The 26,174-nt window shown below is 43.5% G+C and overlaps 1 protein-coding gene across 1 annotated transcript in view; it reads left to right on the top strand.

The window, feature by feature from the left end:
• MAMLD1 (mastermind like domain containing 1) overlaps window positions 1-26,174 on the top strand; it is an 82,082-nt gene that overhangs the window by 27,275 nt on the left and 28,633 nt on the right. The window contains 1 exon segment of the mRNA XM_017737484.1: window positions 20,486-22,198. Within this exon segment, the coding sequence (XP_017592973.1) occupies window positions 20,486-22,198 (1,713 nt within the window).

Raw genomic sequence — 26,174 nt, 5'->3', positions numbered from 1 at the left:
TGGCTTGCTTAATCTCCGAAATTAATAGAGCAGAGAGGAAACGGCTCTTAAAGAGATGTGTGTCTGCTTCCTTCCTGTGCGGAGCGCGGGGAGCCCGGGGCACCGAGGCAATGTCATTTCACATAACTAGAGGGCTCTTCTTATAAAGGACAATTACAGTAAGTGTAGCGAGGCTGGAATTTTTGACTTTTCAGGGTTTTTTTCCCTGCTAGGGTGGCGGGGATTTTTGTTTAAAACCTGGTATTTTATTTTGGTGGAAGATGATGCTGTGAGAGTTTGTCCCACATTTGCTTTCTCAAGAGATTGATTTTTTGGGGGGAGGGGGGAGGGTGTCTGCCTCTTGTTTAGTGACATCAGAGAAACCAGCCTGCTGCTCCATTCCCTGCCACGCTTAGTACAACAGTCTAAATGTGTTTTGAGCTCTTGTCCTAGGAGAATGTCAGTTCAACCAGAATTAACGGAGTGTATTCTAGTAGAACAGCTCCTTTTTCACACTGTGTTGGCCCTTTATAGCAGTGTGTTACTCTTGGTGTGAAGCCAAATTGACTGATAAGCAATGCACTAGATTTTCCTGCACATGGTCAAAGCTGTTTGCATCTATACAAACATTTTTAGCTTTAGGAAAAAGGTTTAGTGCTCACAAAACTGAACCCCACCTAGCTACTGTCACTTCAGAGGGAGGGAGAGAGAAAAATTGGCTTTCCAAGAAGCCTTCAGGATTTTTTAATTGCTTCAGGGAGAAAGATGGGGAGACCAGGAGGAGATGCCATGGGGACCAGGGCTCCTGGGTACTGTGCTGCCTCCAGCCCATTTGATTTGAGAACAGGGGATGCTGCTCAGCATGTTTCAGGAACTGATTTTAGTTGGGCAGATGAAGCTTTGCTCTGCTTTCATTCCTTAACTTTTTTAATAATTTATGTGTGATGCTACACAGTAGAAATATACCTCCAACTCTGCACTTGAAACCGCTGTCTAGAGCAGCATAACATAATCCAGCCATGTTGTATATCTTGTGCATTTATTGAAAAGAAAGGGTGTGTGGATTGTGTGGGGTTTTGAGTCACAATCAAGGGGAATCGAATAAAATGACTATCTATAAACTGCAGGACAGTTTGTTCCCTCCTAGCAACATGATGTATTTTACATATGAACAATAGTAGGTTGCTTTGCAGAAAATGTGTTTTTGATATTAAGATTATCAGTGCTGCCACCCCTCGTCCCTCATCTATTATTGGACTCACCACAGCAAAACTGCCAAGTTCTTAGTGCTTTTTCAGCTTTCATTCAGCCGCATGATTTGTAATGACTGTGGTGAGCTGGGGAAAGGAGGAAGTTTAAATTTGGGCAGTTGTGCATCTATCCACAGCTAACGAGGCATCTAATTTCTCTGCAAATCCAATACAGCTTTACCACAGCCCTGGCTGTAAGTTCAAGTATTTTGTAGTATTTTTCAGTACTTTTCTGCACCTTTGCCATTGTCTGTGTGTTTTAAGCTCCATCTAATTTGGATTTTATTTATCTGAAAGATGAGATAGAGAACTGGTTTGTATCAGTGCTGCTCATCAGTGGTGTGGGAGGCTCAGCAACCTTGGGCTGCCTTGACCCCACATTGCCCACGGCCACTCTAAGCAGGTACTGGAAAGGGCCAATATTCAGTGAGGATTGTATTGCTGCAGTGTCCTTTTCCTTTTGATGCTTTTTCAGGAGCACTGAGTAGCTACATCCATCTGTCCCAACCATCACTTTAATGCCCTGCACAAAATCCCTCTTCCAAGCATGGCTAAATCTCAGCTTCAGAGTCCCTGCAGGCTCCTGGGGGCAGGGACCAGCTTTTCTCCTGGTTTCAGACAGATACCCAGCCCCAGCCATTGTGACCTTGTCTGTCTTGCAAGGAATTATTGTGCTCCATGCAATACTGCCTGAGAACAGGCGGCAGCACAGCACAAGGTGGGATGGCTACAGTTTAAAATAGAAGATGGCATAATGAAGTTCTTAGGCTAAATGCCAGTGTAAAATTAGCATTTAACCTCCCCCTTAGAATTTGCCTGTTAATTAGGTATCACTGTCTATATTGGCATCATTTTTAGAAGTTGTTACAGCAATATTAACATGACTGAAATGCATTGCATGAAAATATATTATGCATCAAAGTTTTCTCCTGGTGGGGGCTTAGATCATCCAGCCCAGCTGGGAATGGTATTATTTTACTTGTTCTATTATAGACATCTAGACACATACACAGCCCTCAGACTTAAAGGAATGCGTCTGCAAGGTAAAATAATAAGCGTATACCAGACAGTCCACAGGATTAGAAGGCTATTTAAATGAGAAGAAAAAGTGGGGGGCAGAGATGAGAAGGGAAGGAATTCTATGCCTTGTAACAATACCCTATTTCACCTTCCAGCTAGGACTGCTCAGACTGGATCAGGGCACTGAACTTCTTCTTCTGAACATATCAACCTATAAAGCCAGGTGTTAGCATCCCAGAGCAGGCTGGATAGAGGATTTCTATTACATCCTTTCTTTGGACTTTATTGTCTTAATAAATCTTAATGCAGTGCCTTTCATGCATTTTGAGATCAAGTTTCACCAACTTGCAAAAAGTTTCACTTCTGTCTGTTTCCCCAGAATAGATGTACAGTTGTGGCACTGAACTGTTGTTGTTTGGCTTCCCTCTGCTCCAGGAGCTTTCTGAAATCCTGGAAAAGTCTGGGGTCCACCGTGTGCAGGGCTGCCTGTTCTTGCAATGCCTCCCATTCCCATGTAGTCATTGTCTTTCTTTGGAGGACCCCCATGATGTGGGGTCCCATCCAACTGGCCTATGATAGCTCTGCCCATTCATTTTCCCCACCTCTGTTTCTTTTCTCCCTCCTAACCGGCACAGAGCTAGAGGGATGCAGGCTCTGGGGTCCTGTGCCATGCACCACAGGAGTACCAGAAGGCAGGCAATTTGCATTTTAATAACTCCCTCATTATGTATTTGTCTGGTCCTGTCAATATTTTGCATTTTTTACATTTTGCTGACTGCAGACATTGGGGGCTCTCAAGTCGATAATTAGATTGCCTTATTTTAAACACCTCGGTTATAAATCAGAGCAGCCCAATTCTGTAGCCCGGTGCTGTGTCTGGAGAGCAGCTGGCCTATATGTGAAAGGCAAAAGATTTGAGGAGAGCATTGCACACAGATTTGCTGTTGTTAGGAATGCCTTTGGGAACATACCTGAAGGGGGGGGGAGGCGGCAATCCTTTTTCAGAAACAAAAATTACAGAAATTAAATCTTTGTCACAGGCCATAGCATCACCTTGCCTGTCAAGTGAATGTGGTTCTTCCTACACCAAGTAGGAGTGTTGTAAACCTCACCTTCATTTTATTCCACCTGCCTAATGAGGTGGGGTGTTTTGTTTCACCTAAAGCCTGAGCTAATGGCAGAAGCATTAAATGCAAATTGCACCTTGAGGACCCCCCTTGAATCACACAGCACAGCTTGTACTGCCATTGGTGCTGGGTTTATCTCAATTGTTGTCTAAGGCTTTGGAATTATAAATGTTTGTGTTCAGCATGTGCTTTCTCTTCTGTGTAGTGCAGTTATTTGTATTGCACATGGGGTTTGAAAGAAGTCAAATATGGAGAGTGCAGAAACAAAAAAATCTCTATGCATGTCTAGATGCACAGGTATGTGGAAAGTGAGGGTAAGTGCTGGTGGTGTTGTAAAAGATGTGGAGATCAAAAAGATCAAAAGAGCAAACTGTGAGTGGATACACAGAGAAATGCCCACTGAAATCAGCAGCAAAGTTTCCACTTATTTCACCAGCTCAGGTCCAGGTATAAAACTGAATACAGATTGTTCTCAGTATAGAATATCCTCAAGACAGATTTCAGAGAGGAAAAGCCCAAGTTCTGCTTTTATTTTTAAAACTATTACTGATGAGCACTGAGATACCCAAACAGAAATGTGTTTGATGCATGGGGCAGTAGAGAGCCTGGACCCGATGAGATCTGCAGTTGGCACTGGAATGTGGCAAAATGGGTGCTGGGAGGACATCTGCGCAAAAGAACCCCCAGGAACAGGTGAGCACAGACAAGGGCAAGGTTTACTTCTTTAAATTTGCATCAGGAACCAAGGGAAAGCTGTGTGCAGATGCATTGGAGAGGGAGGCAAACCACTATTAGAAGCTGCATTATTTCACTTACTGTAAATAGCTTTTTGTTCAGCATGGAAAGACAGCAGCTCTTCCTGGGGTTGTTTGCTGTTTTTGCGTGACTGCTTGATGGTTCAGCTTGTTAATGGACCAGGTTTCTATTAAAAGTGTTTAGTTGCTTGACAGCTGTGTGCTTCAGAGGCCAGGAGCTTACTATGTGCTGGTGAAGGCTGCCACTGTTTTCTTATATGGAGATATGCACGTTTTTAAGGAGTAATAGAAATTCCTCCTGTTTCTTGGATTGCTGTTAGAGCTAGGCACAAATCATTAGAAAATAGTGGAAATGTACTTGAGGTTAATTCTCCTTCCTTCCCATTCAATCAGTGAGCTTCTGCACATTATAGGGGGAAAAAAAGTTTAGCCTCTTTCAGAAAACCCAAAACTAAAGTGGGTCAGTGAAAGATCCAGACCATGGCAATGTGAGAGCTGTCTAGGAATCCCATAACAGCTCCATTTTGGCATAATGAAATAGGCAGTCCTGAAGAGCCCGTGGTTTTCAGAGTTGTTGTGCAAAGGGCTGCCCAAGGTGGTCTCCTGTCCTGGCCCCATCCCAAGAGGCACCCCAGCACCCTGAGCCCTGGGAGTGGGGGCACTTAGTGACGAGCAGAATCGCATCTTGCACAGCTGCTTGGTGAGCAAACCTGGTGACACAGCTTCTGGCCAGCTCACCGTTCTTCCCAGGAATCCCACTTTTTTGGCAGAGTTGAGGAGTGGGGCCTTTGCTTTGCTGTGGGCCCAGCTCGCTCACAGGAGCCGGGCGAGCTCCTTCCCTGCAGTGCAGTTCCATGTCCCACACTAGAAATGCTGTATTGTAAATGAGCAAAGTTTGTTTTCAGGGAGTTGCTCATATTGACACTTCTGACTTACTGTCTGTCTTGTTACAGAGCAGATTTGTCTCACAGAAACCAGGAAACGCCGTGTAAGGGAACACGCAGGGCGCAGCTGAAGCAGAAACTTCCGTAAATCAACAGTCTGCCCCAATGCCACCCCATTTCTCCTGTGTTATTTTTGGTGTCTTGTTGTGTACTAAGAAAAAGTATTTCAAATTCAAGAACAAGGAGATTTTTTTTTTTTTTTTATTGGAGGACTGATAAATTATGGTGCATTTTTCCTTTAAAGATACACTTGACATTTATCTGTCCCTGTTCGTATAGAATGAATGGGGAAACAAAAGAGGGAAATTGTATTTCAACTTGAGGTGCTCAAGAGGAAAAGAGAGGTAGTTTTATTACGGAAAGACATGCTGTATCTGATTACAATTCCTTATTCTTTAGGCTGTCATTTACACCTGGATAAAGTAAATATAAAATGCTGCCAGGTTAGAGCAGTGCTATTATACACCCATTGTCCAAATGATTGTGCAAAGAAACAAGGTGAAGGACTAATTCTGTGTTGGTTTTCTGATTAGATTTTTTAATTAAATCAAAGTGAAGATGACTGTAAAAGGGAGAAACATAACAGCTGAAACCTCCTAACAAATGTGTTTAATCATAGTACACCTTTTTTGTGCATCAGGACCTCTCACATCTGTACAGAGCCCAAATAATATCAGTTCTTTAACAGTTTTTACACCAGTATCAGAAGGAGTAAAAAATAGGTTGAGTTTTTTTAATTTTTGTTGATCTTACCAAATTCATGCAGTTAAAAATCCACAGTATGTTTTAGATTCAAGTAAAAATAGGTATGAAACAGGGTCTCAGCCTTTTTCATTTAAAAAAATGAATGTGTTTGGCAATGTGTTTGGCCTTCTATTTGTTTTTTGCTCTAGATCTGACTCAAATGTTTGTGTAAGAAAGGCTGCACTAAAAAGTGCAAGGTCAGGTCTTGGTATGCTACTCAAATATGTCATGGAGGGAAGGGGAAGAATTGCTGCCATACGTAAGGTTGGTGTTTCCTGCCCATTTCCTACATCATGTCTGGTAAATCTAGTGACTGAAGCACAGGAAACCAGGTACAATTTCTCTGCAGTCTCTGCAAGCAAGTTCAATAGGAAGTAAGTTAGTTTTGAAGAACTGAAGCTCTCTTCCTCCAGAGCAGCCACAGGGGTGGGATGAAGTGCGCAGGGCTGGGAATGTGCCCTGATGAGGAACCAGTGGTGCTACTGGGCACTAGGAGGCACACTGGTGAAAATTTGCTTCAGAAGAGAAGTAGGCCCACTTACAGGAACTTGGGAATGGGAGGCTGGTGAAATGCATATTGATGGTCATGATGCATGCAGGAAATGCTGTTACAGTCCTGGCAGAGCTTTGAATAGGTACGGATGGAGATGAGGGGTTGCAGCTGTGGTAAGCACTTGGAAGTACTCAAGTTAGTCCTTTTGAAGAAGTTTCACTTCCTTCTACAGAGCAGTACCTGACGGCCTCTGTGCCAATGTGAAATAAAATGGTTACCCTCAGCCACTTTGTAGAGGATCACCTCTTCAATCTCCATTGTGTTTGCAGTCTGCCAGTGCTTCTCAGCTGGAGTTCAGCTACTTCCACCTGAGGGGCTGTCATTTCTTATAGAGGACAGTCATTTTACCGTGCCTAAGATGTCTTCAGGGGGGCTTTCTCTCAGTACAATTCCACTTGAGATTGCTGAGACTGCCTGGGCACAGCACATGCAATGTCCTGCTGAGGTCCCAGCATGGCCCAGCAAGGTGGGTTGCATTAACACAGTGCCCACCCATGCTAATTAGTCCCAGAGCTAGCTCAGTGAGGCTTTGGCTTCGGGATCTCTGAGCCCCAGGGAAGGAATATGGTCTGAAGTGATGAAGTGATCTCAAGCAGCTTTGTTGAAATTAAGTGAACCTCCCCTCTCTGGGCTAGGGTTAAACTGGTGCCCCTTCTATTCCTTGAATGCCCTGAAACTTGTAGGTGGACACAACATGGTGCTTAGTGACAGATGAGAACACTTCCAGGAAATCCAGACCTATGTTCCCAGTTTGCAAGGTCCTTGCAGCTCCCCAGGAATACTCCACAGTGCCATCCGGACATGACAGTTGTTTCCTGATGGTTGCAGCAGTTATATCCTCACTAACCCATGTAACGGTAGCTGAAAGAGGAAGTTCCTCCCATTATTTCAGAAAAAAATGAAGAGCTACCTGCCCTTCAACTGTGTGCTTTAGGAGAATTCATAGTTGTTCCTTCAGGTTTGCAAGGTTTGGTGTGAATGGTTCTGTGTGCTGGCCTGGGCAGCAGCTCTCCGTTTGCTGCCATCCGGCCAAGCCAGCTCCTCTCCTCAAAGTGGACAGGGCATCCCTGCTCCTGTGTCTGCTGGTGGCTCAAGCCCTTTTTTGAAGGAAAGGCAGAATTGTCAATAAGTCACAGGATTCAGTGGCAGCTGTGATAAATTTATGTAGAAAAAGAGTTTTGTCTTCACTTTCGGACACTGGGAGAAGAGCATGTTCTCGAGCTTGAAAACTTTTAGGGGAAGTAGTGTAATTCTTGTGGGTAAACTGAAATGTCATAGCTAAAAAGCAGCAACAGGTTTTTTCATCCTAAACTAGGTACACACAGTTTAAGTATTCTGACCTTTCAAGAATGTGTTTGTCCAACTCCAGACATCATGTCTGTATTAGAAAATAGAAGGGTAATTAAGTGTTTATTTTCAAAAGCATACAGTGAATTTTCCTATAATATCACTGTTTCTTAGCAAAGGCCAAGTCTTGCAACTTGCATTTCTCAGTTAAGGAGCCCTTACTAGGATAAGAAGTATAACCCAGGATGTCAGCCTTGCTCTATTGGTGGAGGGAAAGCTTCTACTCATTTGAAAATGTAAGTCCTTTAAGAAGGGGCTCAAAAAAAAATCGAAGTACCTGCAGGGTTTTTTGGTTTTCTCCTTAACCTGATGCTCATGTTGGGTAATTTGAACACTTCAGACCAAAAACTGCTATACTCTGAATTGAACTTGTGCTATGCTTAAAAAGAAAGTATAACTCTGACCAGAACAACAAAAAAAAGCATATTGTAGACATGGTGTATTGCAGCCATAGTGCATGGTACATGTTGCTGCCTGGCCACTGCCTCCTGTGCATTTCAGCCTTGCTCTGGTGCTGCTGCAGAGCCAAGGAACACCCTTCTACCCTGGTACTGTTTCCTCAGTTCTCACCTCCCAGACATACAGCTATGCCTGTGGTAGGGTAGAGGAAGTGAATGAACACAGTTTGTTTGGAATGTCCATTATAATTTAAAGAGTTCTAGTAAGAGAGTGTTTGATGGAATGTAGTATTGGGAGAGAAAATAAGTGAAATGAGGAAATGAGGAGCCCATCTGTGAAGCACTCACAAGGTCTAGGGTTTTCTAAGGGTTTTCAGGTTATCTTGTCCCCTTGAAATTAAATTGCAGCCAAGTGTCTAGGCTCATCTGCAAGGCTTAGCTAAGACACTTAATGAAAAAATAGTTCCTTTACATAACTCCCTTCCTTTCGCCATTAACAGGATATATGGAATTTCATCAGTACTTCCTCTGTAAATCAAGATATTGGAGGCTATTGTCTCCATGTGCAGCTCCAGCTCAGTGTGCAAAGCATTTCATATTAGAAGCTTCAAAGGTCAATCATCTGATTAATACTCCCATTCCCCTGATGAGTCTTTTCTCTCTTTGTGGTAACCCTGTAGTTTTGAAATGCCTTATGCAGATGACTCTAAAAGCATTTCCTATGGACTCAGACTTGACCCAGCTGCTGCAGCTGCATGTTGGTGCTGCACCCATTGCAAAAGTTCCTATAGGGAATGGAGGAGGGAGCTCCAACCATCCAGGAGGCTTCTGTGAGATAGTCCCACTACAGCCAGCAGTAAGTTTCAAGCTCTTTTTCCACCACTGCAGTACATCTCCCTAGAGTTTTACAAGGAGACCAGGACCACGTAAAGTACTCCCAAGTGGAGCAGCATGCTTCATCCTGTGTATTCCAAACTACCTCCTCTGTTATGACAGATAACTGCAGTCTGGCTACAAAGTCTGTATCAGGGATTGGTAACCCTCCAGGATGGAACTTGGCACTCAAGAGCTAACACATGTTTTTGTTACATGAGCATGAGTCTAATAAAATGGCTCACTGGTTTAATATGCCCCTTTGTAAAAACAAGGCACAGTTGGATTTAGAAATTGTGATGATTTGGCAAGTTCAATTATTAACTTCTCTTGCAGGGTTAAGCTTTGACCAGAAATTTGCTGTGAAGCCATGGGCACATCCTGCTAGGAAACAGCATGCAGAAATCCTTCGCTGTCCTACTTGATTTATCTGCACAGTGCAAACTCAGAGTGTAGAGCTGTATTTTCCCCTGAGGAAGTCACAGCAAGCTCCATCACCACTCCAGAGTAGAATGTGCTGGGGTTTTATTGGTTTTGTGCTTGAAAATAGTTCTGCTCTGCTCAAGACAATGTATCTTAGGAAACTTCAGCAGGTCCTGAACTGATCTGTTTTATACTCCGCTTTCACCATGTTTTGGGAGAAAAGTTGGAATGTGGTGAAGAGCCTGAGCTATGTGAGCTATGCAGTGTCCTGTGGGATTGTTTGTGAACACAGCAGCTAAAGATAGAAGTGCACCACAGAGATGCTAAAAATACTGTCCAACTCTACGGTGGTTGTTTAGCATTTGGAGAGCTATAGTTGGCCCTACCCAGACAAAGGGAAGATGCAGTTTTGCAATTTGAATATGCAAATGAAATCCTGATCTTGCAAATGTGCAATCATATGCTCAAATCTAAAAAGACCACTTGTATTCCTGAAGTTAAGCATTGGCACGATTAAGAGTTTAATCAGTCAAATACAGTGTCATCAGAAGTTGGTGTGATTGCATGGCAATGCAGAGACTTTGCTTCAAAAAAGAGCCAAAAAAAATCACGTTGTGCGATTGAGATCAGATCTTTACATTCCACATGTTGATACTTGGAATTGTGTTGTCTTATAAATCATCTCTTATTAACGCAGTAGGTTGCAAACAGTTTCTTCTTTCCATTTATATGCATGATTTAGTAAACAGTGTTTTAATATCAGTGGGAACACATGCTATGCTTCATGGCTTTCAACCGTGTGACCTTTCAAGGCAGAACAAAAGCTTAGAAATTAGAGTTTACATAAAACTGAGAAGTGTAGAAAGCTTAAAAGGCTGTGTAATTCACTTCTGCAGCAAGAACACCATCTTCTCTAACATTGTTTGCATAAGACAGCATTTATGTTGTCAATTTGCAGTGATGAATGTGTGATTAACATTGCTTCTAGGACAGAGGGGAACTGGTATCTCTAGCAAGTTGAGAGTTGCTTTGGTTAAAACCCAAGTAACTTGGGCATTGCATATTCTGGCGGAGAGAATTTCTCAAACTCCTGTGTATTTTTAATCCACTCCTTTAGTTACAAATAATGAAGGAACAAAGAGTGAAATGTCATCCCTGATGAAGTCAGCATCCCAAAATATTTATAGATTCATAGAACCATTTAGGTTGAAAAAGACCTAAGATCATCGAGTCCAACTGATGATTTATTTCATTAAAGCCAAGATTTCAGCAGCTTTATACAGAATGAGGGCTTCAGGGCTGGAATCTATGTTTGGTTTGGGGTTTATAGTACCACTGACATGCAGAATCCCTTTAAAGGTCTCTGGGTAAGTTTGAGAGCAGGTATTACAGGAGCAAGAGCTGTATGCTGAGCTGGTCATCTCCCTGCTGCAGGAGGACAGGTGTGTACAAACAGCATTTTTCCAACAAATTGTGTTCATATTCCAGCTGATGCACACTGAGAATAGCAGAGGTGCTGGGTTGGTAAAGATGAAAGTGGTGGGATAACATGAAGTAGTCAGGAACAAATTAAATATTCATTCCTCTGCCTTACAAAAGATTTCTGCTTCTGACTGTTACACAGACTTCTCTCTACACCCACTTTCTGTGAAACACACTAGATTGATTATCTTTTTTCTCTAAGTGAGGCTTGGTTTTTTTGGATCTGTATTAATCAATATCCTGTTTATTGTTTCATTTTCTGAAAGACAGAGAACATCAAAGGAGCAGGAAAGGAGCCGTTCAGGACGTTTCTTTCCTTTCCCACTTGTTCCATCCTTTTTAAGAGTTGTGCTCCAGTTTCTCATACCACTTAGGAGAAACCTCAAACTGATCTTTTTAGTGTTTCGTGCCCCCCAAGCCTAGAGGAGAGCTCTGGATGCAGTAATAGATCGCTTTCCAGTGCAGACAGTCAGCAGAAGGGCACTGGGCTGGCAGACCTAAGGGTGCTGGTGTCAGAGTTCGGGACAGCCACACACAGGAGGCTGGAGCTGTTATTCTTTGGAGGAGTAAGTGTAAGTACTTCAGCTGTTGGAACAAAAATGCCCTTTTTTTCAGACTGAAATTCCATTGTTTCTTACTGTTCTGTGAATTTGAAAGATTTTTGTCCCTAGGTTTGACCTAATTGGAGGCTTTGCCTCAGGCTATTAATTCCCCAAGCACACCTTTTGACAGAACAGCACCTGTAGTTTGGTAAAACCACAGGACTAAGGGTTCTGAGATATTAAAAATATAATACAATATGTAGCAGAAAAGAAATGTCAGACTGGGTTTTATCTGGTTATCTAGTAAATGGTAAACCTACCTCATAATTTAGGAACACGTACATCCTGTTTCTTCTACTTGTGGTCATTGCATAACTGTGCCACTGTTAAAGGCTGAAAAAGAAGAGAGAAAAGTATCTTACGAATCCTGGGAGACCCAAGTAGCAGAAACATCACTTTTTGCTCAGTGGAGAGGATCTGCAATTCTCTAGCCTAGATATTGCTGTGAGAAATTAATGTAGTCTACAAAATTACTGCAAAGTGTTCCATAGGACTTTGAAATTAATGGACTATAAAAAAAGATATAAAACAATACTGCTGGTATTAAAACTGAGGTAAGATGAGGTAATACTGATGGAAAGGCATTGAGTCTAAGATTGATCTTGATTTACAGCCAGATATGAAAAAAATGCTCTTGTGCTACAGCTTAAAACCAAGAGGCAAAGAACTTGTTCTGTCTTCAGCTGTCTAGTTAATAACACTTGTCATTAAATGGAACGTGGAAGTTACAGCCAAACAATATGCGTGACGTGATTGCTGTAAGTCTTCAGATGACTAATTACAAGGCATCTGTACAGAGATCTCCTGCTAGCAGCACAACACAGGAGCAGGCAGTAGTCCTGTTCTTCCAGATCCATTTGTCAATGGCAATTTTTCTCCTGGAAAAGTTTCCATTTTAACAGTGCCATTAATACAGAAAGCAGATGAATTGCTAAGGAAAGACAAGATGGGAAGGCTCTGAACATTTGTTTTGATAGGGCAGATCTCTGTTGGTGCCTACCAAATGAGTGTGGTAATGCTGCCTGACCTGAAAAGTATCAAAGCTGCTGATTTTTTTTCTTTTTTCATTTTTTAATAGTGAATGCTATGCGGCCTCTTGCATGCATCTTGCTTATGTAGGATGGCAAAATAGGTATATTCTTGGCTATGTCTTTTTTCTCCTTGGAACTCATCCTACATTGTCGCTGTTGTCCGCAGGGACAGTAAGAAAAATGACACAGAAGTCCAAGTCCAGGATAAATGGGATTATTTAATTAATTACAGACTCATTTGTTCGCAAGAGTGGTATAACATTATTGGGTGCTTGACCATACACCTCCCAGAGTGATTGGCTGAATGCTACGACACCCATTTCAAAATATTTTCTTCATTGTGGAAAACAAGACTGTGCATAACAAGTTTGCACCTGGGAGATAAAGTCTTGGTTTACAAAACCCTCTGCACTGTTTTCAGCTAGCTTGCATGAGAAAGGAGACTTTCACAAGCGGCTGTAAAAAATATGAAAATTTCTCTGCCAGCTTTTTTAGCATCTACACTACATTGATACCTTTATTCAGGCATTAGTGATTTTGCACAAGGGTAATTAGAAAAATCTTCTTCACAAACTTGCTGCTCTGTAGGCTGTAAGTTGTTCCATTTGAAAGCAGGATATAGATCACACATATTTCTATCATTCTATCATTGCATTCACACAAATCGGTGGATGGGAAAATCATATTTGTAGTATTTTCTTCCCTTTAACTTTTTGTTAAAATTTAGAAAAAAAGAAAGCTAATACCTTAGGCTCATGGTAGTCCAGGTTGAATTTCCTGTTAGTTTCTGTGGCTTACTGTAAGATCACATTATTCTGGTTTTGTCTAGTCATGATGTTTGATGTTTGGGATTTTTGTGCTTACAAGCTAAAGGGCGCAGTTCTGTGTTTGCAGCCAGGATTGCTTCCCTTGCCGCATGGGGACTTTAGGGAGAAGGCCGTGCAAAAGTGCCAGGTCTGCAGTCACCTTTCAGAAGTTCACACATATTCAAGTCAAACAAGAGACCTGTTGTACTGCAGCAGTGTCAGAGGGAACAGGGATTGATCACAGCTCTGGAGCCACCGTGCAAGGAAGCCAAACCTCCTGTTGTGGTCTCTGGCGATGCACACTCAGGGGGTGTGTGGGCACAGCTCCTGGGTCCTGCAGCTTTGCGCTCACAACAGGAGTGTGAAACTTATTAGGGAAAGCACACACCTTGTGCTCTTCTTTCTCTTTTAACACAGCTTGAGGTCCCTGACTTACAGAGGGAATAACTGGGGAAGATCTCGATGAGTGGTGACAATAATGGGGCAAAGTCAACTGGTACTTGTGTACTGATGGGAGATCAAACTCCAAACATAGCAGCAGTGTTTAGGAGGTGATTTACATGTGCACACCTAAGTAGCAACTTCCAGTACCTGTTGTTACTATATTTGTTTTAGGCAGATTTCATATTTCCACTGTAAATCATGAAGTGGGAGAAGCTGTAGTGTCAGGTAAAAACAATCCACAAAGTGCATACAAGCTAGCTAATAACCAGTGTTCTTTCATGGTTAAAGTGACTGCTTACATCCCCAGTTCCTGTTCCTACATCCTCCCTTCCAGTTGCCTATTTCTATGAGCATGATGAATAAAAGGAAATCCACCCTGTGAATTTTCCCTATTCATAATCCTTTCTCTACCACCACACCTCATTAGAAATGGATCTGCCACAGCCTACAAGTACCCAACATACCCCAAAGTGGACTTTACTCTGGTACTCCTTACCTGAAGAATTGGGGAATTGCAATTTTTAAGCACACTGGTGCATGCCTCTGGTAGCATGGAACTGCATTGTGATCTCTTTCCTGACACTGTAAAATGACAACTTAATGTCCATCCATGCTCAAAATGCTTGAAATCAGAAGGGTCAAGCAGCCTAAAGTAGTAGGAAGAATGTGATTTTAGCTTACATTTAATCTTAGTGTGGAGAAAGTGAATGGTAGTTTTAATTGCTTGAGCCTCCTTGAGTTCTCCTTGTAGCCTGAGATAAGACTTTGATGACATGTAATTTATGTTTCTCATAGTCAGGTACTGCTTTGGCTGCCTACTGGTCAGCAGGAGGCATTTTTTCTTGGATTCAGGGATATAATGTGAGTGTCTGTTACCAAACTGCAGCCAGCATGCACAAACAGAAACCTACAGATGTGCTAAATGCACTTACTGCAGTCCCAGGTCCCGCTGTAGTGGAGTGGGACTGTTGCCCAGGAGCATTTGGGGTTTGCTATTCATGTGCAAGCCAGCCTACTACCCAACACAGAGGGTCTGCAAGTAACTGCTACCATTTAAAAGCTAATATTGTGTATCAGATTCACTTTCCAGCCTTTAAACACACAGGCACATTCTCACTTACTTTTCACAAACTGTCCTTAAATATTAGCAGGACACTAAAATCTCTTTAGAGTGTGGATAAGTGAGCAATAGAGAGCACAAAACTTTCCAAACTGTGAATTTAAGGCACAGGAGAAAAAAATTATGATGTTTTCTTGTTTTGTATGGAAAATTGCCAGTTCCATTTTCTCATTGCATGACTGTTTTTGTCAGAACAGATAGAAACATTTTGGGCTGATGTGCAGATAGGTCTCGCTGAAGCTTGTTGAAGCCACAGAGGCTGAAGTCTTGATCGCTGAATGCTGCAAACAGTTTGCCTCTGGCAAATACATACTTCCAGTTTTGGCAGTGTCTAGTGTTTGAAAGAGACAAAGAGTGATAGATTCTCTGGTCAGTTCAGTTGAGCAAACCTTACACTCAGGTTTTATGCTTTGCAGAGGGAACAGTTTGCAATATGCCTTGAGAAAATACTGGGGGAAAAAAATACTTCTACTTATCTCAGGCTTCTGCCTTGCTCAGTCCTTCCATCAAAAATTAAACGTGCTCTATCTGTCAAAATAATTCAGATATGCCAGATCTTAGCAGCCTGTTAGTGACCTGGATTCCCCAGGTGCCTTGCTCTGAAAGGCTTTGTGCAAAGCTGCCACCACATTAGCAAATCCCAGGATCTGTAGTGAGACTGATGTTTTCCCCACCTGCCCCATCTCCTTTTACAATACTTTCTTTTCCTCAATCAAACAAACAGAAAAGTCAACACCTGGGATTTCCCAAGAGTTACAAAGATCTTGAGACTCCTAGTGAAAGAAGGTTATCTGACTCCCATTCTGGATATCCCAGTTATGGATCCATAAACTTCAATTTATTAAAGCAGGAGAGTCTCCGGCTGTGCTGCTGGACACAGGGGCAGCTGCTGAGGGAGGATGTTCATGGCAGCGTCCCACTGGCCTCAGTGCTCACTTGAAGAGGCTGTGTAGGTGTGGGAATCACTGCTGTAGGTCGGATCTGTCCGTGGCAGTGAGTGGAATGGGATGGTGCAGATCAATAATCAGCACCCTGTGGCTGTCGTAAATCAAGGCTTGACTCACTAACAGGCTGCAGGCACAAGAAGAGGCACTGAAATACCTTGCCTAAAGTTTTTCCTCCCTCATTTCTGCAGTATGTTAGCCTAAATAGGAATCTCTGGTTAGAGGTGGCTTGTTTCTGGTGGAGGGGTCATTGCGAGGCTGGAGAAACAAGGCTCTTGCAATTGTTCCTTCCCAGGTTCCCACTTGCAGGTAAAGGAAGGCACAAGTTCCAGGGGGAGAATTAACAGGGGCTGGCAGGAGGGCCATGGGGCAGCCTGGCTCATGGGGAGAGCTGGAGTGGCAGCTGAGGACAGCTGATGTTTAAAAAGAGAAGAAAGGCTGAGTGCTGGCAAAGCAGGGAGCCAGTCCAGAGGTGCCCATGTGTGGCTGGTTATTAAAATCCAATGGAACCATCACAGGATGTATTTATTAACAATTTGATCACTCTGATTCAGTTTTTGCGACTTCCTGCCTTCCTTTCTCCCTTCATTGAGTAAGTTCCTCAAGGCCAGCACTACCTCCTAAGTTTGGAAGGTGCCTGACACCCAAGGTCACCCTCATGGCAGCCCCAGCGAGCCTAGCTCGAGGAGGGCACAGCCAAGGACTGCCTTCTTCTGCCGAGGCTGCCTTCCCTCCTTGCACAAGAGAAGTCTGTGGAGCACTCTGCCCACATGGAGGGAATCCGTTTGGTGCAGGGAGGGAGCGTGTGACAAATTAGCTGTTTGTAACCACAGCTGTGCAGCTTCCGTGGACAGAGCAGTATAAACAGTTATTATTTATTCTGCTTGTGCTGCCATGTCGAGCCAGCAGCGCTGCTCCTGCGTGACTCAGGTCTTTCCCAGAAAGACAGACAGCCTGCTGGTTTGGAGAGGACAGTAGTGCTGGGATCATTGCTGAAAGCAAACCTGAGATAATGGAGAACTCAGAATCGGATATTCCCTGAATCGGAGAGCCTGCCTTTGTTTCCCAGGTATTCCCAAACAGAAGTTAGCCTGTGCATGCCAGTGCATTTTAATGCATTTTGACAAGGTCGCAAGAGCCCCTTTGTTGCTTGCCTGCTTCGTCCTTGCTTGGACATCGGAATGAAGCTTTCCCATACTGAGCCATAGGCAGCCTCCAGCCATCTTAGGAGTGTGTGTGTGTGTGTGTGTGTGTGATGCATTTCTAAAATATTTCCATTCACTTCTCAGGTATTCAGTTTGAAACTGAGCTGCCCAATATACTAATCAGCAAAGAAAGAGGAAGAATATACTTCGGTGTTCTTCTCTTTTCTCTTGAATTTGTCAAATTGCGTAAATGAAGAAGAGGAGAAAGAGTTGGAATAAATCTGGTCCTTCCTGGGGATTGTGGAACCAGATTAAGGAAGTGGACAATAAAAATAGTTTTGGTGAGGAAAAGTCTAGAAAAGGATAGATAGGCTTCAAAGAGATAGTCTTGAACATCTGAGAGTACCAGATGAATGTTCTGCAACAAGGAGCTTCTTGAATTAGTGAGGTCAGGAGCTCCTGGTCCTAAAAGTTGTAGTGCTTTGGGGATAGCTCTCCTGCCACCACTGTGGTTGGCATGTCTGAGCCAGGCAGGGACCCAGTAATATGAAACTGTGTTACTGTCCCCTGCAGTGGTCAGGGCTGCCCCAGCAGCACGTGCATGGAGAGCAGTCACTGGGAGCTGGGGAGGAAACTGCTGGCTCCTCACAGCCAGCACCAGCCCAGAGCATGCTGTGTGGGAGTCACAACCACTGAGGTGTCAGTGGGGAACACTGAAAACAACCTCCCAGCCAGCCCAGCCAGAGCAAGGAGGGATTTCTGTTTATAATGGAAACTTCATACTTAAGTGCCTGGTGACTATAGTCTATTTTTTACATTGGTGCTGTGCTTGAAGCAGAAGGATGATGGCACCCAAGTGCCCCTTTTAACCAAAATTATTCTATGATTTGTTTAGTTGCTTTAAGGAGAGTATCTTTCTCTCTCAAGTTTGGGGCTGTAGTCAAATCTATCTTAAGCAAAAGCAATGCTACTAATTCTGTGGAGTTATACCTGCCTGCACTGGGAGAAATTGGTCTTCTGGATTTTATGGTTCTTGTGCAAATACTCACCTGGGAAACGGGAATCTTGCTTTTCAAGAGAACATGACACCCAGCTAATTTCACTGCCTCTCATATAGCCAATCTTCTTGGGAGGGCTAAGCAACAGCATCCTATTTAAAAGTCCTGTCCCAGTTTTGGAATACCCATGCCATCGGAAAGCTATGTCCTTATTTTATCTGTTTATATCTAGTAACAGTCTAGGAGAAATGAAGTTTTGTTTTCCCATCACATTTATTCCCCAGTGCAACAGTTAAAAAACTATTTTTCAGAGTGTTCAGAAAGCCCACATTTTTCCCCAGTAACTCAGAGCATAGGAATGTCCTATGGCAAAGGAAGAGCTGGCAAGGACATGCATGCCAGCATGTCAGCTGGCCAAGGGTGGGAGATCCCCTGCCACTTCCTGCCTGAAGGTTCCCAGGGTGCAACTTGGGAGCACACTGTGTTTGTTTTGGATGGGTGAAGCCCCTGTAAATATTCTCTATACATGGCTGAGATTTAAATATATGTAGTTATGCCCTACCAACATGTTTCAGCCTACGCAGTGCAACATCTGTTGAAACATGCAACTCTGGCTTAGTTTTAGCAGAGAAAACGAAGAAAAACAATTTCATCCGTCATTAGACTAACACTTGGGAGAAGATTTCGGCCTGCTTCCATTTCCTAAAGCGAAGCAATTTTGGCCTCATCAGCAAATGTCTGACGGTGCAGCAGTGTCTGGTTGTGACTCTGGGACAGTCTCTCTCAGAGCAGCAATCCCAGCCCAGCGTGGACACTACTGCCCAAAGAGGCTCTCAGGTAACCAGGAAAAGTGCACTGGAAGCAGCTCTCCTCGGTTCTCCCCACCCATGGTTTTGAGCACAGCCCACGTTAAAGCAGTGTGACATTGTCCCTCTGCCCACCGATTTAGAAATAAGTGATGAGAGGGCACTGGTGTGAGACCAGCTGAGTGAGCCACCAGGCAGCCCTGCCATGTTCCCAGGTCAGAGCCATACACGTTTGTGGGCAATTGCCTGAAGGTAGGCTGAATTTAGGGGTGGACCTCAGCTCTTCGCACAGTGACCTTCATGTGCACAGTGCAGAAGGAGCCACACATGGTGTGCCCACCCTGTGCCCTGCACCCTCCATGCACCCTGTGGTGACAGTCCTGTGACACTGTCATCTGAGAGCACTGAATGCTGCAGTTGTGCAGTGACTGAGGCATAACTGTGCTGTGTTTAAAAATTAGTGTAAAATTTAGAAGCTGGTCATATGCAGCATAGCCCTAAAGTGAATCTGGTTATGCTGGGGTTGGCAGGAGGAATTTTCTGGTGATATGAGCTTTTATTAGATGGGATTTTTTTTATAGCACTAGATGACAGGAAGCACTTGGAATTGTAGCCCAGAGCTGGGAGAGGTTTTACTGTGAGCTGCTTTAGAAGAACCAGTGTTCTCTCGTTTTCCCATTGCTGATCAGATAGTTTTCTAAATATATATATATATACAAGGTCATAATGCTTATTTCTCTTAACTTGAAGCAGCAATGTTAATGTCTGATTAATCCTGTGACATACAGGTCATGCTTGTTAAAACTGAAAGCCACAGATGATTTTATGTGGAAGAGATTGCCATATGCTGAAATAGTATGAGAAGCATTGTTTTCAGTTTCACTTTCTTTATATATAGAGGGCAGGTTTCTTTTCCCTAAGATTTGTGAATTTACAACTCCATCATTTCTTGTAGGTGAAGATATTTATATAATTGTATTTTGAAAACATACTCATTTTTATGAATGAGTGGCAATCCTTCAAAAGAACAAAGCCCACAATGCCTTAGACTTAGAAGAATAAACAAAAATTAAGAAGTTTAGCTGTTACTTACTCTTTCTGGAATTTAAAACATCTGTGATTAGGAAGTTTGAAAGTCTGTTTAGATAGATAGCTAAGAATTTGTTTTGTTTTGCTTTGTTTAGAAAGTATGCTAGTTATTTCAGATGTTCGACCTATAAAGAATGTAAAACAATTTAATTGTCTCAGGTCTGAATTTAATCCGAGTCACTGGCAGAAGGTCACTAAATTCAGTCCAGGGTTTCATTCAGATTTGCCATTTAGACCTAAAAAATGTTACCATAAAAATGTTGGCATGTTTGTTATGCAGGGAGTATAATGTCTTAATTGAAATGCAACCAGAAACTATTTTAAAAACTTCTATTACAGTTCACATGACAGACAGTATTTTGTAGCTTTCACATCTGTTTTAAAGCCAACACATGAGATTTAGCCTTTGTGTGACTATAACTCTTTTGATTTCAGTGAAGTTGCACACATTTAAATCCTGATTGAATTTGTCTCACATGATTGGGTTTTTAATTGTATGATTTAATTTTCTTTATCTCCAACCCAGTGTTGTAGTGTGGAGCTTCAGCGCATGTCAGAATATGGTCAATAATGGATCCTTTCTTCTTCCTTTTCTATTTTCACAGTTACAGGGATCCATTAAAAGAAAACTGGAAGATGATAGCTCTCCTGCCTCCAGTGGCGTGCCTGATGTCATTTTCCCAAATGACAGTAAAAGACTTTGTCTTGACGATGTAAACCTTGCCATGGGCCAAGGTGCCAATCCCAGTGTGGCATGTCCAGAAATGCAAAGTTCCCCGTTCTCCACCGGTCACAGCACTTCTTCCCTGGGAGTCACGGGGCACCCAGTGCTCCTTGAAAACAATCACATGAATGGTGGTGGCATTGGCTCCCCGTTCTCAGTGCCACCCAACACAGAAATAAACCAAAAGGGGTCAATAGGAGGGCAAGCCAACAACATTGTCCACTATGATGAGAAAGGAAACAGCTTACAGTCTGTGGACCAAGAGCTGCAAGATCTTTTGGAAGAGCTCACCAAAATGCCTGATCCTTCTCCCAATGACCTGGATCTGGAGAAGATTTTGTGCAGCAAGGCTGAAGATCCACTTGGTCTGAGTCATTCCCAACCAAACATAAGTACCACTCCAAAGTCCTCCCCGCAGACTTCCCACTTGGAGAACCATGTTGCTAACAAAGATTTTTCTCCAGGCTGCAATCCAACCAGTGGAGGATCCCCTCAGATGAGACCATCATCTGCTGGAGCTAACTTCCAGGTTCCTCCCTCAAACAAACCTGCTGCATCACCCATCTCTACAGCAGCTCAGAGCAAGAACCAGCCACCACCGATGCTCCCAGTACCCCTGCCCAACATGCCTGGCTCCAACTGGCATGCTCAGCAGCTAAAGCAGCTGGCAGCCAGCAAGCAAGTGTCTGGTACCAAGCAACAAGTACAGGCTCCCAGCTGGCCAACTATGTCGCCTCCCGGTCTCTCTCCACCTTACAGGGCAGGATCATCCCCACACCATCAACCTTTCAGTCCTCAAAATGTTATGGTATCTGGCATGCCTGCTAATAATTTACCAGGAAACAACATTCAGAGTCCTCAAAACACTCTGCTTTCAAGCATGACTTCCAGCAGCACCCCATCCAATGGCCCCTCTCCCCCTTATGGCTCTGAGAAGCTCTCTAGTCCAGCTCTGAGCCAGCAGCCCTTCAGCCCGCAGAACTCCATGCTGCCCGCTCTGACAGCAGCCAGCTTGCCAGCCAACAGCATTAAAAGCCCACAGAACAACTTGGTTGCCAGCATGGCCTCCACAAATACTGGACCTTCTCCACCGTACAGGCCAGAAAAGCTGTCAAGCCCCGCTCTGCATCAGCAGCCCTTCAGTCCTCAAGGTACATTAATCTCTAACATCACTCCCACCAGCAACCCCACAAGTATGCAGAACTCGCTTTTTAAATCAATGACTACAAACCAGACCAAAAATATGAACATAATTATGCAACAGCCGTCCAGTAGCTTACAGCCAGGTCTGGTGAATGAGAGCCCTGTTAGCCAAGACCAGTTTTCTTTCAATAACACCAAACCACTGTCTCACTTTGCCTCAGAGTCAGCTACTCAAAAGATGTCCCCTCTGACAGCAGGACAAGGACAGCAGTCCCTCATTCACTATCTCCAGCAGCAGCAGCAGCCGCAGCCGCAGCAGTCTCCAGCCACGCAGCAGTCCCAGCAGACCAACAACAGCCAGTTTCTCCAGCAGCAGTTCCGACAGCTGATGCAGCCACATCGGATGCAGAGACAGATGCAGGCTGCCACACTGCCAGCTCAAAGCAGACAGGTGAGAACCTCTCTTCTATCTTACACGGATTATGTGAAAATACTGAGTCATTTATTTTCTTATTTTTGCTTTTCCATTTGTGTTTCAAATGCGATGTCACTAAATTTATGAGGTGTGCACAGTGCATACATGGACAAGGCAATAACAACCTCTGGTGTTATCAGAGTAACTTTATTTATGTCGTCAACTAAAAATGTACCATAATTCCACCATGCAGTGCCTGTTTTAGCCTGGTGAAGAACTTTGTGCTATTTTAAAATAATTTTTTTTGCATGTATAGGTGATAGTCTTTTTTAGCTTATATTATAAGCTCCAGAGATACTCTCGTTGCATGTTTCATGTCATCCTTTCAGAAGGAATATCTTCTTTTTATCTTAATGCCCTTCAACAAATTCATGTCTGTGTTATGCTTCTAAGGCTAGAAAAGATCAGGTGGGGTGAGAAGTGAAGTTAAAATGTGTCCTTCATGGACAGCAGGTCAAACAGTACAGCTTCTGAATAGCAAAGAGGCAGACTTGAAATACCTGTTACTAGCATTCGCCAGAAGCCATTCCCTGCTTTGGATGAGGGCCATTCCCCACCCATGGTGATCTTCGATACCAATCGAGCTGGTAAATGCAAAAATGCAGCTGGCAAAAGTGAGGCACAGCCCTGGTTTCTGTCCAGCGACCTTCTCCCTGAGACTCAGTGAGAGGTGTGAATCTCCTACTACCCCAGCTCAGAGAGACGTACTGTGAACAGGGTCCTTGGAGCAGGGAAGGACTCGGGGACTGGGTCTGAGAGCAGCCTGACTCTGAGCAATAAACATCTGTCTTTTTGTTCGGCAGAATAGTTGGAAACACTGAATCTCACCACCAAACCAAGGGCTTTGTTAGGCTGAACCAGCTCTTTGTAAGCAGACTCCTCCAAGCTGCTTAGCTGTGCACACAGTCACTCCATCAGCAACTTGGGAAGGACTGAGAGAGACACTTCTCTCCCAGCAAAGCAGAGACTGATTTCTAAAATTCTACTGGGATCTGCTTGAGAGCTGAGGTGTGGAGTGCACTCCAGAGCCAGATCTTCTTTGCTCTTCTTCCTTACAAAGGGACTGGTTCTTAAGGAGGGGGATTTCATCAATCTTGGTGTAACGCTGGTGTAACAAATATCATAATGTCCTATGATAGCAATGAGAAACAGGGGATAGTTACCAAATATCAGCTTCTGAGTGGTACCTCAGTGAGGTGCATTGCCACTGTGCCACTTTAGGATCAACTGGCTCTTTTCCAAGTTGTGCACACTCCATTCTCCCTTACTCCATGCAGCAGCTCAAAACAGGCTGCAGGGAAGGACTGGTGACTCGCTGAATTTGCTTACGCAAGTGTAGAACAGGTAACAGTGGGGCACATCTAATGGTCTTTAAAGAGTTACCAGTGCAAGGCCCCTTATTCAACAAAGACCTAGAGCAGTTTGTTGCTTCAAGCACATGAGAACCCTGCTTGTGTTCGGTGGGACCCAGACTGAACACAGAGTAGAGAGTCTTGCTGGCTTGGGATCCAGGCCTGTGGAGAGACACACAGTTGAAAGAAAGCAAAGTGCAGCAGCTCCACAAATTACTGCCCACCAGATGTTTTACTCTGGAGGCAGGTGTGGGTGAAGAATACATTCATGGTGTTTTCCTGCCTCTTGGATGAGGACTAAAAAGTTGTTAACAGCAGTGACATGATCACGTTTGATCGTATGTCCATAACCTTTGAGCATTTTGGTTTTTTGGCTTCACCACTGAATCTATGAAGTTGGAACGTCCTTGTTGGATTCCTGAGGTTTCCTGTGCCCCAGTTTTCCCTGCTTTGCATTTTTGTCTTATACCTCTGATTAGCCACAAAAAAAAAAACAAAACCCTCCTGAAGTGAGTCTGTCTAATTGGCTGAAATATTCCTTCTTCAAGCAACTTTCCTGGTGCTCTGCCTGTGCTGCATTTTCAGCTGATTCTCACTGTCAGAGAGAGAGTTATTATAATCTTGCTGCTATCAGTAAAGATCAAGGACAGTTAAGACAATGATTACAGGTGATGAGCATTTAACATTTTCAGACTAGTTAGGTAAGCTTAGGGTGCCTCCCTCATTTTACAGGGAAGACTTATTACAATAATTACACACCAAATGACAGTGCTTCAGTTTTACAGTCTGTTGAGCTGCTGAAGAAAGATGGTGGATGTTCAGGATTGGAGCATTTTGTAAAGTTTTGGTAACTTTACTGCAAATCTCATAGAAGAAAATGGATCCTGAGTGCTGAATTAAAAGATTATGTGGGAAATTTATTCTATGTAGGAATCCTTGAGTCTGAGATACTTACTACATTTCTTGGAATCTAGCATGGAGATCTGTTATTGTCTGCAATAGATTTCTTATTTACATTGAGAGATTGATACTGAATTTTGGAGCCCACCTGCTCCATACCAATTTTGCTCCATTAAAGTGAAGTAGCCCCAGTGACTGTGGTTTTGATTTCCAGCAGTGTATCCAGAGCTGAATTTGAGCTTTGCAAAATTTCAGTCCCAATTCTCTCCTGAGGCAGGTGATGAATAGGACTTTTCAAACATAGAGCAGCTGTTTCATTAAAAGGCACAATGTTAAAGATTCAGAAGACGGGAGAAAACCTCTGCATCTCAAAAATAGTAAACTTCTGGTGGAAAATTGCCCTTTTTTTAGCCTCATTCACAGAAATTTGTTCAGAGAAAAATTACAGCATTCCCTGAAATGTTGTTTAGTGCTTAAAAGTCATCCCCTTACTTAGTGTGTGTGTTTGCAAATGTGACTAAAATTTATAAAAAGAAGGCATAGTACTCTCTTCTTTGGAGCAAGAGGTGCAGCTTTGTACAGAAGAAGAATGTGGATGGTGGCCAGTTGGAGGGAGAACAATAAACCATGAAATTTGATCCTTGTAGCAGGCACAGCAACATGGGGAAGAGAGCAGCAGCCACAGACCCAGAGTGAGCATTTTGCTGTTGTTTTAATGTGTATTAAAGCAAACACTCTGCATTCCAAAAGCGGGGTTACTGCTGGTGCCTCACAGCTCTACCGTTTTTGTAGTTAGTGATGTATCTTTTAATTGTAATCAGTCTGCATCCCAGATCCTGTCTTGCCTGGACAACTGCTGAATCTGATAGGGGCTAATCTCCCCCCATCTGAAGCACTATGTCTTTATTGTTGAGCATTGATGGGTATTGATTGAGGCGCTGACAGTTTGCATTGTGCGATAGTGCAAAGCCTGGTGGGGCTAACGCTGCTCTCTGGCTACGGGCAGGATTTGGTTTTATTCCTGTGGGGCTGATGCCTGTGAGTGAAATTATACTCAAAGGTCTGGACTCGTAAATCCCCAATATAAAGATGGTAGTAAATGCCAGAGTCAAAGATAGTCTCCAGAACTATCACACACTGTTTTCAGGGGTAAAGCTTCACCACTTGACTTCACTGGCTGTTTCTGGGCACATGAAAAGCTGCATTTGCCCAGGCAGGTTGAATAGTTGGGCATCTCCCTGATTTTCATGTCTAAATAGAGTTTGTACTTGCAGATTTCCTATTCTGGAATGTCAGATACACTGGGCCAAATTCTGCCTTCAGCAATGCTGATAATACAACACCCCACTTCCAGAAGAGCTCTTCTGTCAGTCCCTGAAGTGTAAGAACAGAGGCCTTTGTGCAGGGGACGGAGGGATCCCCTCCTCCCTGAAGGTGGGAAAACCAGCCAGTGATATTCACAGTTTAAGTCAGGCTGAACTACAATAAACCCTTTGGGTGGCTGTTCCTTTTCCAAGCCCAAGATGATCTGAGTTAAAAACCTGGGAGTCTCGGGGAGGAGGGCAGCATTTCCCACTGACTGCTCTGTGCCTGAAACGCTGAGAACCAACACACAGCTGAAAAGGTTGTTTTGTCGGGGGGATGGAGGTGATAAACAGCCATTGTTTGGGTGGGACATGCTGTGTCTCTGAGCTCCACTT

This window comes from Corvus brachyrhynchos, unplaced genomic scaffold (genome assembly GCF_000691975.1).
Source record: "Corvus brachyrhynchos isolate BGI_N302 unplaced genomic scaffold, ASM69197v1 scaffold346, whole genome shotgun sequence".
Classification (NCBI taxonomy): Eukaryota; Metazoa; Chordata; class Aves; order Passeriformes; family Corvidae; genus Corvus; species Corvus brachyrhynchos.
Note: the sequence above shows the minus strand (reverse complement) of the source record. Positions and strands in the feature narration are given on the sequence as shown.